The sequence below is a fragment of the Bison bison genome, unplaced genomic scaffold (genome assembly GCF_000754665.1).
Source record: "Bison bison bison isolate TAMUID 2011002044 unplaced genomic scaffold, Bison_UMD1.0 scf7180017864174, whole genome shotgun sequence".
NCBI classification, from domain to species: domain Eukaryota; kingdom Metazoa; phylum Chordata; class Mammalia; order Artiodactyla; family Bovidae; genus Bison; species Bison bison.
Window position 1 is genome coordinate 1,595,970 of NW_011494746.1, and position 18,048 is coordinate 1,614,017.

Consider the following 18,048-nt stretch of genomic DNA (forward strand, 5'->3'; position numbering starts at 1 on the left):
TTTGACGTTTTTTTTCTTTCTTCATAGTCTATTTCCTTTAGGTGCTTTTCCCCTAATTGTTTGCTCTCTCTCATGTAAGAGGCTTCTTTGGATGTTTCATAACTCCTGGTTGTTTAATCATTTTTAATAGCATGGGACTAAAAGAATAACTGCAAGTCTGGATGCATGCGTGAGGTGGTGGGCACATTAACTATGATTTTCATTGTAGAGTTACCCAGCTGGGCAGTTTAGCTAGGCCATGTCTGATGTCAGGATCTGTTTAGGTCTTTTCATTTGCACTGGTCAGATGGCACAGAGAAGACTCTTCCAATATTGTTGGATGGGAAGATCTGGCAGCCAGGATTCAGAGAGGAGGAGGATGTTGGTCTTTGTAAACACAACATGACTATTTCCTGTTTTGTGTAGGACTCCCTGACATCTATCGTATCCAGTGTCCTTCAGTCCAGAGGCCCCATTTAACATAACCAAAATAAACAGTGACACACTTACTGAAATCATATATACATTTTAAAAGGACAAAACTTTATATATTTCATTTGCATAACATTTTATTGTTTGCATATTGCATAGCAAAAGGAACAGAGTCACAAGACTCATGGTCTGGCTCAATCACTAACTTGCTGTGTGAACTGGGTAAGTCTCAACCTTGCTAACCCCTTATTTCCTCATCTGAAAAATGGAGATGATGATCATACCTACTATGTGGGATCACTACAGACTGAATGAGATAGTTACACTGTCTTCCTCTCAAGGACCTGCTCAAAAAGAATCCATACTTTGTTACTATTAACCCCTTGTTCATCATCTCAAAGGTAACTGTTAAACATATTAAGATAATAGGTACCAATGTGATGCTTTAATTTTTAATATTAACAATAGCAGAAAGGAAGAAAACTCAAGAATGGCCCTATCCTTTCTATCTTTAGAATACTAGTTTTATAATACTTATTTTATACTATCCCATCAGGAATTAAATTTCATTTAAAGATTTTTTTCTTAAACCTACTCAAAATGAAGATCTATGTATGGTAAAAAACTGAAGAATACATGTGTAGTTGCTTTACATTTTCTCCTCTGGCATAGTATATGTAAAATATATATCATGGGCAGTTAAATACTTTCCCCCTCTACATTAGGGATGGTAATATATATGAAGATTAATTTCTTATGCATTATCCCTAATGTAAAAAAAAAATCACAGGTATATTATACTGCTTGTCAAGAATACATACACACGGTAGGCACATCTAGACAGACACACTCCTTCTAACAATATTTCGACCATCATCATCATTATCTTCTGTATGACCCCCTACAACTATATGTAGTTGAAAACAGAAAACTCCCTTTTAAGGCAATTCTGGATAATAATATTACAAAATACTTGTGTTAAATAAAATTGCATGTATGTACTGAACCTCCAAACACAGCCTTTAACCCCTCAAAGTACTAGTCTTAAAAAGTAAACAAAATTTTTACACATTATAAAAAAATTTAAGCTGCTCTGCAACCCTCCTTTACTAAAAGTTAGATACATTACACCACTCCAGCAAGAGATTAATAAATAAGGATTAAATATTCTATTTTACAAAAACATACAGAATGGCCAATGTAAAAGTGAAAGGCTTATCTGATAATTTCTTTATCAAATTATGTTCGTTAAGAAGGAATAAAACATGGTATAAAATGAGAAAACTGTCACTAAATTTACCTATCTGAAGATAATCACAAGTTGTTATCTAAAAATATCAATGGCACCCTTGTTACAAACATTATTTTTTTTTTAAAAGACTGTGTTTCCTGGAACTAGAGGACTATTTGTCTCATAGCTTTTATTAAGCAAACTTGAAAAAAACCACCACATAGTGGCAAGAGATAGAATAGCTGTTTCCAGCTACAGAAAATATTGAATCCTACCTTAAAGGACAGATCATTTGAGATATAACTCATAACAATTAAAGCAAATCATAGTATAGTTTGTACTGAATTTCCTCAAGATATTTTTCCTTTCAGTGGAGTATATTCATTTTCCTGTCATTTGAGACCAGTTTCTGTTGCTTAGTAACTATTTTCATGTCCAGCCAAGATGTAAAGATTGCTGTGTGCAGTAGGATTTTCTGTTGGTCTACTTTCCAAAACAACAACCCTGCAATTAAATCAAAACAAAAATCTCGTTAGAGTAAGAAAAGAGATTTTATCTTCAAATACTAACATCAAACTGGGAGAGAAGAATATCACTGTTCATGTTCACACAAGATTACAGAGATCATAGATAGTCAAATTGAGCTTTATGTTTTATAGCTTAAAAACAAAACTGAGTAAGAATTGATGGATTTATGAATGTGAAAGTGCAAGTCGCTCAGTTGTGTCCAACTCTTTGTGTCCCCATGTAGTCCATGGAATTCTCCAGGCCAGAATACTGGAGTGGGTAGCCTTTCCCTTCTCCAGGGGATTTTCCCAACCCAGGGATCGAACCCAGGTCTCCTGCATTGCAGGGGGATTCTTTACCAAGCTGAGCCACAAGGGAAGCCCAAGAAGTGGAGTGGGTAGCCTATCCTTTCTCCAGCGGATCTTCCCGACCCAGGAATCAAACTGGAGTCTCCTGCATTGCAGGGGGATTCTTTACCAAGCTGAGCCACAAGGGGAGCCCAAGGATATTGGAGTGGGTAGCCTATTCTTTCTCCAGTGAATCTTCCCGACCCAGGAATCAAACTGGAGTCTCCTGCACTGCAGGGGGATTCTTTACCAACTGAGATATCAAAAATACTGAAAATGTTTCAGGAGAGTCTCATCTTATTCTAACCCAAATCAAATTTGCTTACTCATACATGTAAACAAAAGTATAATAAAGCTTTAGAATATACATGAACAACAAGGGGCTGGAGGAAGGGTTAAGAGAATAAAATGGAGTTTTAAGAGATACCTACTCACACAGTTCTTTAAGATATCTGAAAAGAATAGTTTTAAAAACTATGAAGTGGGGCCATCTCCCTTGTCGCTGGAGCAAGGGCAAAGAGTTCAATGAAAGGACCAATAGGAAGAAAACCCAAAAACCAATCAAGTGTCATTATCATAGGTTCTAAACTGTAGGAAGATAGGTTTGAGAACAAAATAAAAAATAATATGCCCATGCAGAGAAAAAAGTCTAGAAAGGGAAATGCGAGGGGGGAGTTGCATAATACTGTGCATTTTTCTAGTGCAGAAATTTCCTACAACTAGCATATTATTACCTTTTAAATGAAAACAACAGAAAAGTTATATATACTTGAATTATGCATTATAAAAAACAGAAGGGGAAAATAAAATTACCCATAATTCAACTGCCCATTATTAATATTCTACAGTTAGTTTTCTTTCCTCCTAGACACTAATACCTATATTTAAACAATATAGTGTAACAAATCTCTTTAAAAATTAAGACAAAAACTTTGGTTAAGATACATATCTTAAAATCAAGGAGATTCTCAAGTAAGAAGATAACCAGGACAAGGCAATGGTTTGAGAAAAGTAGTTTTTTAGGGCAAACAGTGACAGAAAATGGAAAAACAATATAGACAAAAAAGGGAATAGGTGAAAGAGAAAATTCTAGAGGAAGGAGTAGGAAGGAAACAAGTAACTGTAAGAAATGCCTTCTGACGCCTATCCTCTATGAAAAGGAACTTTCTCTTACTGTATTTTACTGGAGTGCCGGGATCACTGGATGATGTACAATTCTTTTGTCAGCCCTTCCTTTCGGAGAAGGAAAGAGCCTCCCATTCTAGAGTCATTTACCAGATGGTCCTCAAATTCTTTCTTTGCAGGACTAGTTGCCATGCTCTGTGGACTTCCCTTTACTACTAAGGTAGCTGTCATTTCCCCAAAATCCTTTTTCTCCTTACAAAAGTCTCTTTAAAATTTTTATGGAAGTATAACTCCAATTCTCCCCTTAAGTGTATAATATTTAAGCAATGATTGTGACTAGACTGAACTTGAAGACCAGAGGTCTTGATCTTTTGCTGCAGTTAACAACTCTTGGTGGGAAAAATAGGTATTTTACTCATTGTAGAGGTATACAATATAGATTCTGAAGAACAAAAGGTATAAGTTTTTTTCATAAGAGGGCATAGTTTTAGAACTTATCTTTCACTTTGATCACAGAGACCACATAATTCCTTCTGCTTTAGAACGAGCTCAGAGACTGAGTCAAATATCTTCTGATATATAAAGTTAAAGTCACAAGGTGCACATTCCGTTGGATTTATGCAGTAACAGTTAACAGAAGTTAACATGCCAGGAAGAAATGATAAAAGACCCACAAATGTATCATGCAACTAGGGACATAGATATCTGTGTTAACACATTCTGCCTGGGCTGAGAGTAACTATCTCTAGAATCATGATCCTCACACACTAATGAAAGCTTCCTTAACTGACTAATTAAAATATTTCTCTCTTAATAAAGATACGGGGAAATTTCTCTAAGATTCTGAGGCCTCTAAGAGTTTCATTTAACATACACAAAAATAAATGAAAACACCAAACAAAAACAAACACGTAAATGCAGAGTGGCTACCAGAGGGAAGAGGTAGGGGTGGAGGGAGAGCGAAACGGGTAAACGGGGTCCACTGTGCGCTGATGGAAGGAAACTGAGCTTCTGGTGGTGAGCACACTGAACAGTGCAGAACTAGAAATACACAGCTGCACATATGAAACATAAATATTCTAAACCAACCTACTTCAAGAAAATAAATAAACACATTGAAAAAAAGAGTTTTGTTTGAAATATAATCAGAGGTGACAGTGTAAATAAAAATACAATTGCTGAACTCCTTTGGTAATAAAACAACCAAACTATTACCTGTCTGATCCTAATAAGCGGAAAACTCTTGTTTCATCTGAAATCTCCTGGGTAACCTATGAGAGAAAACACCCATCAGTAATATCTTATTCCCCATATTATTTAAATAATAATTTAAAAATCATTTAGCTAGAGCAATTATTGATCAGAATCATAGTTTTTGATTCCATTCTTCAAATGGAAAAAATTTTAGTTAAGTTTTTCTGAACTGCTTATTATTAGAAACAAATCATCATGTATGGGGTATGGGCCAGGCACTTTACTTAGAACTCTTTATGATATGTACTATCATTCCCCTATTATTAAAGACTCAGAGAACTAATGTAACTTGGGAGAGCCAAGATTTGAATGTAAGTCTGCTAGACTGCACAGCCCCTACAGCGCAGATGCTTGAGGTAGCGTCTCATGGCCCACCTGATTTCAGCAGAGCTCCGACAGACTCCCATGCACCAGTGTCTTACATCTGTGTACTGGTGGTATTCCTCTGCTCTGTCTTCTCCAAAACTAAAGAAAGTGCTCAGACAGGCACAGCTACTATTCCAAAGTGTGGGTAGTTTATACTTCTGGGGGCAACTCTTCACTAACAGGGGCCAGCAGCCGGTGTGTAAACACACTTGTGTCTCCATCTTAGAGTGAGCTAAATCTGAGCTATGTCCCACACTGTCCCTCAGTAGTCCCTATGGGATTTATTAAATATGCTTTTGTTGGCCTTCTGCCTTTCTCCGTCTTACAGTCCTCACTTTACCACTTGTTTTCTGGTATCTACTCACAAATAAACTACTTGCCACTTGGATCCTTCTTTCAGGGTCAGCTTTTGGAGGAACCCAAACTATGACAATGTAAATATAAAATAAGTATTAAAAATATCATTAAAAATAATGTTATTTCATTTTTGGGGGCTGTGCTGGGTCTTTGCTCTTGTGTGGGCTTTTCTCTAGTTGTGGTGAACGGGGGGCTACTCCCTAGTTACACATTCTTCTCACTGTGGTGGCTTCTTCTGTTTTGCAGCACGGGTTCTAGGGCATGCGGGCTTCAGGAGTTGTGGCTCGCAGGCTCTAGAGCACAGGCTCAGTAGGTGTGGCACATGGGCTTAGTTGCTCCATGGAATGTAGGATCTTCCTAGATCAGGGGTTGAATCTGTGTCTCCTGCACTGGCAGGTGGATTCTTTACCACCATTCTGAGCTACCAGGCAAGTCCTGGAACTAATGAACTTGAATCAAGAAAATAAATCTGGTGCTATACTAAGTGGAGTTGATTTTCAGAGTATTAAGTTCAGAAATGTTCCAATCACTGTGGACTGGAGTGGCTGAATATTACATTATGATCATTCTGTTGCTGCTGCTGCTAAGTCACTTCAGTCGTGTCTGACTCTGTGTGACCCCATAGACGGCAGCCCACTAGGCTTCCCCGTCCCTGGGTTTCTCCAGGCAAGAACACTGGAGTGGGTTGCCATTTCCTTCTAGCTAGGCCCAAACTGAAGGATGAGAGCAAAACCAAAAAGAAAAAGGTAAGCAAGATGACTTAGCAGAAGAAGCAGAATTCACATTTGATGTAGTGAAGTATTCCCATCTCTTTAAGAACTTTCCACAGTTTATTGTGATCCACACAGTCAATGGCTTTGGCATAGTCAATAAAGCAGAAACAGATGTTTTTCTGGAACTCTCTCGCTTTTTCGATGATCCAGCGGATGTTGGCAATTTGATCTCTGGTTATTCTGCCTTTTCTAAATCCAGCTTGAATATCTGGAAGTTCACGGTTCACGTATTGCTGAAGCCTGGCTTGGAGAATTTCGAGCATTACTTTGCTAGCGTGTGAGATGAGTGCAATTGTGCAGTAGTTTGGGCATTCTTTGGCATTGCTTTTCTTAGGGACTGGAATGAAAACTGACCTTTTCCAGTCTTGTGGCCACTGCTGAGTTTTCCAAATTTGCTGGCATATTGAGTGCAGCACTTTCACAGCATCATCTTTTAGGATATGAAATAGCTCAACTGGAATTCCATTACTTCCACTAGCTTTGTTTGTAGTGATGCTTCCTAAGGCCCACTTGACTTCACATTATAGGATGTCTGGCTCTAAGTGAGTGATCATACCATCGTGATTATCTGGGTCATGAAGATCTTTTTTTGTGTAGTTCTTCTGTGTATTCTTGCACCTCTTCTTAATATCTTCTGCTTTGGTTAGGTCCATACCATTTCTGTCCTTTATCGAGCCCATCTGTGCATGAAATGTTCTCTTGGTATCTCTAATTTTCTTGAAGAGATCTCTAGTCTTCCCCATTCTGTTGTTTTCCTCTATTTCTTTGCACTGATCACTGAGGAAGACTTTCTAATCTCTGTATGCAGGTCAGGAAGCAACAGTTAGAATTGGACATGGAACAACAGACTGGTTCCAAATAGGAAAAGGAGTACATCAAGGCTGTATATTGTCACCGTGCTTGCTGCTGTTGCTGCTAAGTCGTTTCAGTCGTGTCCGTCTCTGTGCGACCCCATAGACAGCAGCCCACCAGGCTACCCCGTCCCTGGGATTCTCCAGGCAAGAACACTGGAGTGGGCTGTCACTTATATGCAGTGTACATCATGAGAAACGTTGGGCTAGATGAAGCACAAGCTGGAATCAAGACTGCCGGGAGAAAAATCAGTAACCTCAGATATCCAGATGACATCACCCTTATGGCAGAAAGTGAAGAAGAACTAAAGAGCCTCTTGATGAAAGTGAAAGAGGAGAGTGAAAAAGTTGGCTTAAAGCTCAACATTCAGAAAACTAAGATCATGGCATCCGGTCCCACCATTTCATGGCAAGTAGATGGAGAAACAGTGGAGACAGTGGCAGACTTTATTTTCTTGAGCTTCAAAATCACTGCAGATGGTGACTGTAGCCATGAAATTAAAAAGACGCTTACTCTTTGGAAGAAAAGTTATGACCAACCTAGACAGCATGTTAAAAAGCAGAGACATTACTTTGTCAACAAAGGTTCGTCTGTCTAGTCAAGGCTATGGTTTTTCCAGTAGTCATGTATTGATGTAAGAGTTGGACTATGAAGAAAGGTGAGCGGCGAAGAATTGATGCTTTTGAACTGTGATGTTGAAGACTCTTGTGAGTCCCTTGGACTGCAAGGAGATCCAACCAGTCCATCCTGCAGGAAATAAGTCCTGAATGTTCACTGGAAGGACTGATGTTGAAGCTGAAACTCCAATACTTTGGCCACCTGGTGTAAAGAACTGACTCACTGGAAAAGACCCTGATGCTGGGAAAGACTGAAGGTGGGAGAAGGGGACGACAGGATGAGATGGTTGGATGGCATCACTGACTTGATGGACATGAGTTTGAATAAGCTCCGGGAGCTGGTCATGGACAGGGAGGCCTGGCATGCTGCAGTCCCTGGGGTCACAAAGAGTTGGACATGACTGAGCGACCGACCTGAACTGACAGTGAAGTATATTCTACAGATTTCTAACCACAGGACTGACACAATGAAAATAGCACTTAAGGACAATTAATCTTATGACAGTAAAGAGGCCTGTAGGCTTCATTAAATGCAGCATTCTGGTGACATTTAGTGACATAGGTCAGTAACTAGATAAACTGAAGACAGCTGATTTATGTCATTTTTACTTGGTAGCATTCTAATTCTGCACTCATATAAGAGGTGGGAATAGTTATAAGTCCATAAATTTGTGAGACCTTGGTGTAAAAGAACTACATAGGTACTCACACAAATGGGAAACATTTTTGCTAGAATTAATCTCTTAAGGTGGGAGCCTAAGTCCTATCTCCTACATGAAATGTATCCTGATGATCTCAGTAGAAGAGATTTTTGAAAACCCTTCACATCTAGGCTCTGCCACTGAACTAGCTCTGTAACTCTCGTTAAGTTACTTAACCTCTCTGCCTGTAAAATACGGAATATGAACAATATCTAATCTTACTCTGTCATGCCTTCCTCCAGGGGATCTTTCCAACCCAGGGAATAAACCCAGGTCTCCCACATTGCAGGTGGATTCTTTACTGTCTGAGCCACCAGGGGAGCCCAACCTTACTTTGAATGGTACTTAAAAACCCTACTATTCTACTTGCCTTCAATAAACTAATATTTGTAAAGTGCCTGGAACATAGACATCACAAGGGTTTGATATTATTCATAATTATATTCATTATGTCTTCAATGCTATAATAACAACAGCATCCTAAATGTATATGGTACGCAATAAATACTTAGTGAGCAAATTTTCTTAGATTTTCCTTAGTCCTGTGATTCAACACATATTAACTTAGAATTTTAAATATAATATTAAGAAAGAAGCTCCACAGTTGTAGACTATAGAGAAGGCTTATTACCTTTAGAAAAGTTTAGTAAGCTTAGTGACCATATTTATAAATTACATGTAAGAGGACTGAAATTGTGTAAACTCATGTTTGACTATTCCTTTGGCCACTGAGAATACAATAAATACAAAACTGGGTATTTTTTGAAGGGAAAACACTGGCAATTTTGTTCTACCGGCACTAAAGGCACTAAACATAGCAATGTGGGTTCACAGAGAAAATGCATAAAATGAATATTGCAACAATTAAAATCTTTAGTGAGAATCACTGGAGATAATTAGAGAAATCTTACCTCATCTGATTTGAAGCTTTTACCCTGCATTCCGTGTTTCCAAAAAGCCAATACACTGTCTTGAAGGCATACTAAAAAGGATAAGGGAGATCAGGACTAACATAAGGCACAGAGCACTGCCTTATACATTTTCCCTGACTGTTTTTATTTATTTATTTATTTTTTCCCCTGACTGTTTTTAATCAGTGATAATATAAGGTTACTTGGTGCAAAATTCCACTGTCTAGATCATTAGTTCCCAACATTTTTGTGGCTAAGACATGCCAAAGCTCAAATAATGTATTGAGGCAGTGTCACAGAAGTTTTCTTAAGATATATTATAACAAGCATTTATTTAAAAATGGGCTTCTGATGAGTGGATATCAGCACATTAATTTTTCTTTCATATACTATCTTTTGTCTTATCAGTTGAGTTCAGTTCAGTTGCTCAGTCATGTCTGACTCTTTGTGACCCCATGAATTTTGTCTTATAAGGCTAAATAAAATAATAAGAACATATAATTGCTTTTTTGGATAAAAGACCTGATTATTAAATACTATCATATATTTAGAAGTAGCTATTAAGGAAGCATCTTTTATTTATGCTCATATTTTCCCTAATGCAAAATTAATTTTCAAAAATAAACCTGTCTCAAAATTTAACCATACATGAATATTTTTGATCTGTGAATCAGTTCTTATTGGAGGGGCTAGGCACTCTCAGCTACAATACTCCCCACTCTTACCCCAGCCCTATCAGGCCTCTAGAGTCCCCTGGAACATTGCCCTGGGCTTGTGGGACCTGCTGCCCACAAGAGTGTTCACAGATCTGAGCCAAGCTTGCTCACCTTCTTGATGGCTTTGGATTCAGGAATGACCCACTTTAGGAGGGCCCAAAGTGTGGCCACCCCATGACATGCCATGTCCCCTCCTGCTCCTCATCCATCTCCCACAATTCCCTGAGGTGGCTGAACGCTGAAAGGAAACCTGTTCTCCCTGTGCCTTGTCCATTTCTGTGTCTTGCCTGGCACCAAGCACAGGTCTGGACCCACTGAGGCACCCACATGGGGTCACTTCATGGTTTACAAACAGAGTGGCAGGGATCCCAATTTGGGGGTGGGGGGCAGCAGGGCCTCTGGTCCTTTCCTGGCCAGAGGCTGGAGTGAGTGAGGGAGTAAGAATGAGGGAAAGAACCAATTTAATTGTTGAAGAGTTAGCCATATGCCCTGTACCAGTAAAGGTGATGAGAGAAAGTGACTGAAATTTATTATACCTTTTACTGAATACTGACTCTAAAAAGTTAATGTAAAAATATTCTGGAGACATAATTTACCTCAATAAACATAATTTTACAGTGACAAATTATACAAATTTCACTAACCACGAAATGAAAAAACAGGTAGTGGCTTTATTTTTAAAAGGTGTCTTAAAAGGACTCTTTTTCCCTATGAGCATCCTTGGAATTATTCCAAGATTCACTGGAAAGAAGAGATTGTAGCCTAGGAGGAACAAACTTTTGTATAACAACTAAAATTTCCCAAAACGTCTGGCACATATGAGAAAGTTGAGGTACAAGTGTGTTTCACTTAAAATTAAGAGAATCTAAAGATCTATATGTTGGAATCTCTATTGAAAATATTAAATCTTAGGAATCAGTATGCAATATCCAGAATACAAAGGAGTAAAAGAAGAAACTATTTCCAAAATTCCTTTTGTCATAGCATTACAGAAAGTTTAGGTTTTCCGCTTAAGAAGATTAAAATTTCCAATCATAAGCAAATTATTTATATGTGAGATGTTTACCCAGAGGGATAAGGCAAAACTTTGAGACAGGGCAAAACTGCATTTGAGAAACCATTAAAATATTAGAACAAACAGAAAATTTTCTAAATAGTGAGAAACATGTTTTTAAAAGTTATATACATTTAATTTTAAAATACACATTTTTTATGGCCTAAATAAAAATCAATTTTGATTAACTGTTTTTGACTTATGGTAGAACCATATTATAGACTATTCAAAATGTTCCCACCTACAGTAGTTTTTCATAAGTCCTATTACCGCTGAGGAAAATAGTTACTGACATTAATCAGTGAGGATGCAAAAAATAATAAAATATAATTTTTTTTATCATAACATCAATGATATTACAGACTTAAACACTCATTGACGAGGAAGTAAATTCAAATGGCATAGCAGTATTTTCCAGATTCTGTGGAAAACTAGCTATTACATTTAAATAGACCTAAAAGCAAAACCACCAACACACACCAATCAGAATCTTACATGGCAAAGAATTTTAACACTGTTAATCACATCACACAAATACCTTCATGATTTGGAAAGTACTGGAAGAAGTATAATTCACTTGATGCAGCAAAGGGAACAATATGTGGAAATTTAAGAAATGATTTCAGGTTTTAAATATTCAAGAAACAGCAATAAAAGATGATTATGGTCCAGACCTGCACTGTCTAATATGATAGGAACAAGCCACATGTAGCTATTTACATCAAATTTTAAATTAATTAAAATAAAAAAAATTAAAATGTAGCACCAGCCATGTTTTAAATGCTTAACAAGTATGATTAATGACTATTGTATTTACGAACACAGAGAACATTTCTATATCAAAGAAATGCCTATGAGACCATGCTGGTGTAGGTAACCGTTAAGAACAGAAGGAACAAAAAACCAAGCTCTCTAAATGCATTATTTTAAAACGGAGACTTACCTACAGATTCGATGCGAAAATCAAAACTTAGCTCAGAGGCCAGTTTCTTACTTGATTTTAGTTTTCCTTGTAGATTTACAATTTTTACAAATTCTTAAAAAAGAAAAAACAAGTCAAGACTGGAAATACAAATTTGTTAAAACAAATGTAACTTGATATATGGATTTTACATGGATACTTTACATGGATATACATGAGCTTTTACCTTTACCTTACCTTAATAAAGTTAAATTGTTTCTCTTGATTCAAGCACGCTCAGTGAAAACCTGTCATTGATATGTTCTATACAAGTAAGGCCTCCTTTGTAAATGGCAGCCCTGTTACTATTTTTTTTTTTAAACACAGTTATTCAACACTAACATTCTGATTTTTTTTAAAGTGCAGTGTTTCTTTAATAGTGGTTAACTTGATGCCTAAATATTCAGCAATACGAGTTGATTTTTTTCCCCTTACAAATTACATAACATATAAGTAATATAGCAGTATTCTTAACTTTAGTCTGTGACTAACATTCTACAGAAGTACGAGGGACAAAAAGATAGTACTCTCAAGAGTCAATTTCTTTATCAGTAAACTGTGATCAGTAAACAGTAAACTGTGGGATACACAGTGTATGTGAATAATTCTATTTCCCTTTCGCCCATTTGTTTTTTAATTTAACCTTCTTAGCTCTGACTTGCAAGATATTTTCTCTCTGCAAACTTCCTCATTTGTCTATCATGATTTGTGATTATAGGCCTCTCTCTATTCCTGCTTGGTAAAACTGCTTTATACTGTATAGTTGACAAATAATTTTTTCTGCTCCCTTAAGAGAAAAAAAACTAACTGAAGAAAGTCAACTTCCCATTTACCATGAATAGCTGGGAAATGGAAGGCTTAGTTAATCAAAGGTTTAAAAATTTTTTGACAAAATATATAAATGAACAAAATGAATAATAAATCCTTGGATGGCTCAGAAGGTATTTAAGGGTTTAATGTTAAAGCTTAAACATTATTACCATTAAATTCTGATCATCTCTTTATCTGATTAATCAGTACTGAGCTTTCTACTTGTTTTGAGTAAAAAAGAATTCACTGAATTCACTTAAAAGTAACCAAAAAACACTCTAATCTTATCAGTATTCAAAGAATCAAAAATACTTAAGGGATAGTGGGAAAATGAAACATTGTGGGATTTGGTTTACTTATCTATAATATTAGATGATCTTTATGAGTCTATAAGGCAAATCCAAAAGGGAATGCTTTAGAAAAGAGAAATTAAGACAAAAATACGGCAAATTCAGTAGTGAAACAATTTAAAAAATAACCCTAAGCATCAAAGAGAAGCTTTAATAATTTTCAAATACTGGAATGAATCAAACCACAGAGAATATTGCCAAGTTTCAAATATAATTCCAAGTCTGGGAGAATTTTACTTGCAGGATTCATTGCATTCAAGTAAAGCAGATTTTAGGAATCAGAGTGCTTTGTTTGAAAAACTGAAAAAAACCTGTTAAAAGTTTTTCTGCTTCTTCACTGCATATATAGCACAACATACATCTATCAATAACATCTCTCCCTACATTAAAAGAATTACAACTACAGGTAAAGATCTCAAATCTATTTGTAAATTAGAATATTACACTGACAGGATTCTAAAAGTTTATGTTATATAAGTGATCATATTAGTATAATCTTCTATTTTTTCATTAATTACAATGATTTATGAAAAAACTCTCAGAATAGTTTATACAGAATTTTACCCCAAGGTTATCGCAAACTGTTCTAATTATCGTTGTCCCTTGGTATCCATGGGGGATTGGTTCCTGTACCCATCAAGGAGATCGAAATCCATGGATGCTCAAGTCCCTTGAGCATATAAAATGGCCTAGTGTTTGCATATAACCTATACATATCTCTCCATAGTTTAATATTTTATAATATTTTTTATTGAAATATAGCTGATTTACAATATTGTGTAAGTTTCAGGTGTACAGCACACCAATTCAGTTATATATACGTATATATGTGTGCTCAGTCACTTCAGTTGTGTCCAACTCTTTGTGATCCTATAGACTGCAGCCCACCAGGCTCCTCTGCCCGTGAGAGTTTCAAGGCAAGAACACTGGAGTAGGTTGCCACACCCTCCTCCAGGGGATTTTCCTGACCCAGGGATCAAACTGGCATTTCCTTCCTCTCCTTCACTGCAGGCAGATTCTTTCCCACTGAGCTATGGGGGAAGCCCATGTATGTGTGTGGGGGTATATACATATCTTTTCAGATTCTTTTCCCTTATAGGTTAGACATAATATTGAGTTATATATTGTGCTATGTAGTAGGTCTTAGATTACTTATAATACAGTAACACAATGTAAAAGCTGTATAAATAATTGTCAGGCACTCAGCAAATTCAGGTTTGTTTTTGTGAGCTTTCTGGAATTTTTTTTTCTGAATATTTTCAATCCATGGTTGATTGAATAAAGGATGTGGAACCCATGGATACAGAGGGTCGACTGGACAATATTTCCAAGTAGGCCAAACAAAATAAAGAAAAAGGTCACAGAGGACAGTACTGACACACAGATCAATTAATTAATTACTATATATGTAAATAATTTACGTTTTTCATCAATAAAACATGGCTACTTAAGGTGGAAAGTCAAAATCTACTCTACTGATTCTATTAGAATCTAGTTCATGAAAAGGTATATCAAGTAGTATACTTAGAATAAACTTTAAAATAGTACTTACTGTCCAAACACACTAAAACAGTATCTCTCTCCAACTGTGTTACATGAATGGAATCTAACTGCTGGTTGCCTTGGAGGGAAAAGGAAAACAAGGTTACAGTTATATAATATGCTTTAAAAATTAGAACTTAGAAAAGAAACACAAATTCTGATTTTTTTCTTTGAAGTTTAACACAAAAAGTTATATTTTGTAATTGTCTTCTCAAAAAAATGTATATAAGTCAATTTAAAAAACAAAGTCTTAAGCAAGGCTAACTGAGAAAGGCTCAATATTATATTTAATTAATACCTCGGAGAGTTCCAGAAAGGTATATTACAAAAATAAAATGAAGCAAGTGGTAAATATGGGGAAGGAAGATGCATGTTATATAGCGATTAGATTTTGCTCTGCATTTTATAGTAGCCAATGAGAAGATGAAAACAAGATCAGTCAGGTGGGTCACAGTGTCTCTGAGATAAAAAAAAAAAACCAAGAAGTCAGTAATTCAGAAAAAGCAAAAAAAGTACTAATGAAACTATGATCAGAGAGCAATTTTTCTGGTTATTGGGGTGTGAGTGTAAGTTCGATTCAGTTCAGTTCAGTCGCTCAGTCGTGTCCGACTCTCCGTGACCCCATGAATCGCAGCACGCCAGGCCTCCCTGTCCATCACCATCTCCCGGAGTTCACTCAAACTCACGTCCATCAAGTTGGTGATGCCATCCAGCCATCTCATCCTCTGTTGTCCCCTTCTCCTCCTGCCCCCAATCCCTCCCAGCATCAGAATCTTTTCCAATGAGTCAACTCTTCGCATGAGGTGGCCAAACTACTGGAGTTTCAGCTTTAGCATCATTCCTTCCAAAGAAATCCCAGGGCTGATCTTTAGAATGGACTGTTTGGATCTCCTTGCAGTCCAAGGGACTCTCAAGAGTCTCCTCCAACACCACAGTTCAAAAGCATCAATTCTTTGGCACTCAGCTTTCTTCATAGTCCAACTCTCGCATCCATACATGACCACCAGAGAAACCATAGCTCTGCCTAGATGGACCTTTGCTGGCAAAGTAATGTCTGCTTTTCAATATGCTATCTAGGTTGGTCATAACTTTCCTTCCAAGGAGTAAGCGTCTTTTAATTTCATGGCTGCAGGCACCATCTGCAGTGATTTTGGAGCCCAAAAAAATAAAGTCTGATACTGTTTCCACTGTGAGTGTAGGTTGGAGTTCCTTTATTAACAGGACACCAGTTGACATAATGAACAATACTGTCAACAGTATCTTTGCAGGAAGCAACTTTCACTACTTGGCTGATAAACATCTGCTAATGTAAGTGACGACATTTTTCCAAAACATTTTTGGTAAAACTATTTTAGCCACTCAGATTGCATGAATGGCCTAGGTGAAACCATGCAAAGATTTTAGATTATTTAGAGCAGTCATTCTTAACTACATCTTTTGGGAAAACCCATAGATCCTCTCCCTTAAAAACTGCACATCTGAGCATAAACACAAAATCTTACACATTATTTTGGGGTATTTGTGGACATTCCAAAATCCATATATAGTGAAGAATCCAGATGTACAGAATTAGTAAAGTGTTGTTTCTCAGGCAATATTCCAAAAAAAAAAAAAAGCTTTTCAACAGTTAGAACTGGACATGGAACAACAGACTGGTTCCAAATAGGAAAAGGAGTTCGTCAAGGCTGTATATTGTCACCCTGTTTATTTAACTTATATGCAGAGTACATCATGAGAAACGCTGGACTGGAAGAAACACAAGCTGGAATCAAGATTGCAGGGAGAAATATCAATAACCTCAGATATGCAGATAACACCACCCTTATGGCAGAAAGTGAAGAGGAACTCAAAAGCCTCTTGATGAAAGTGAAAGTGGAGAGTGAAAAAGTTGGCTTAAAGGTCAACATTCAGAAAACGAACATCATGGCATCTGGTCCCACCACTTCATGGGAAATAGATGGGGAAACAGTGGAAATAGTGTCAGACTTTATTTTGAGGGGCTCCAAAATCACTACAGATGGTGACTGCAGCTATGAAATTAAAAGACGCTTACTCCTTGGAAGGAAAGTTATGACCAACCTAGATAGCATATTCAAAAGCAGAGATATTACTTTGCCAACAAAGGTTCGTCTGTCTAGTCAAGGCTATGGTTTTTCCTATGGTCATGTATGGATGTGAGAGTTGGACTGTGAAGAAGGCTGAGCGCTGAAGAATTGATGCTTTTGAACTGTGGTGTTGGAGAAGACTCTTGAGAGTCCCTTGGACTGCAAGGAGATCCAACCGGTCCATTCTGAAGGAGATCAGCCCTGGGATTTCTTTGGAAGGAATGATGCTAAAGCTGAAACTCCAGTAGTTTGGCCACCTCATGCGAAGAGTTGACTCATTGGAAAAGACCCTGATGCTGGGAGGGATTGGGGGCAGGAGGAGAAGGGGACGACAGAGGATGAGATGGCTGAATGGCATCACTGACTCGATGGACGTGAGTCTGAGTGAACTCTGGGAGTTGGTGATGGACAGGGAGGCCTGACGTGCTGTGATTCATGGGGTCGCAAAGAGTCGGACATGACTGAGTGACTGATCTGATCTTATTGTGTGCTGATGATAATTACTAAGCACCATCCTTGGAGAAAAGGATACTGCAACAATTAATCAAAATAAGACTAAGAGAGTCTTGGAGTAGGAGTTCATTTTAATTGTTAAAACTGCTGTCAAGTCAAGGTATGGTCTCAGCAATCAACATAGCTGGGAGATAGATTAGCAATCATTTGTGAAAATGGAGAAACCTAATAAGGACAATCTCTGCTTTAGGGTGATTTGAATGTATACCCTCAGAGTTCTGGCTCTCCTTGGGAAGTAATTTTGGGTCTGCCATAATTTTAGCCTAGATTGTGTTATAAGTGGATAGAACAGTATACCTCTGGCATTAAAAAGCAAACAACAACTCCTGAACCTCACCCCTGCAAATTCACAAAAGGACTCATTGAATGCCCAGCCTTAAACAATGTAACCTCCTAATACAAGATACAGAAGAAAGTGGTTTGCAAATTTACATTAATCATATGAAATATGAAATAACTTTATCTACACTATTATTATATATGAACAACTTATAAACAAGTTGAGGCTGTCTGCCAAACATGATCTTGGTTTTAAAATGAACGGA

At 37.2% G+C, this 18,048-nt stretch overlaps 1 protein-coding gene across 2 annotated transcripts in view; it reads right to left on the bottom strand.

The window, feature by feature from the left end:
• Positions 1-526: 526 nt before the first annotated feature.
• Positions 527-18,048, bottom strand: part of MAP4K5 (mitogen-activated protein kinase kinase kinase kinase 5) — a 126,672-nt gene continuing 109,150 nt past the window's right edge. For both annotated transcript variants that reach the window (XM_010842254.1, XM_010842253.1), the window contains exons 28-32: positions 14,896-14,964; positions 12,166-12,258; positions 9,453-9,523; positions 4,837-4,892; positions 527-2,146 (exon numbers count right to left, since the gene is read on the bottom strand). In XM_010842254.1, the coding sequence (XP_010840556.1) occupies positions 2,059-2,146; positions 4,837-4,892; positions 9,453-9,523; positions 12,166-12,258; positions 14,896-14,964 (377 nt within the window). In that variant the 3' untranslated portion in view covers positions 527-2,058. The remainder of the gene's footprint in view (positions 2,147-4,836; positions 4,893-9,452; positions 9,524-12,165; positions 12,259-14,895; positions 14,965-18,048) is intronic.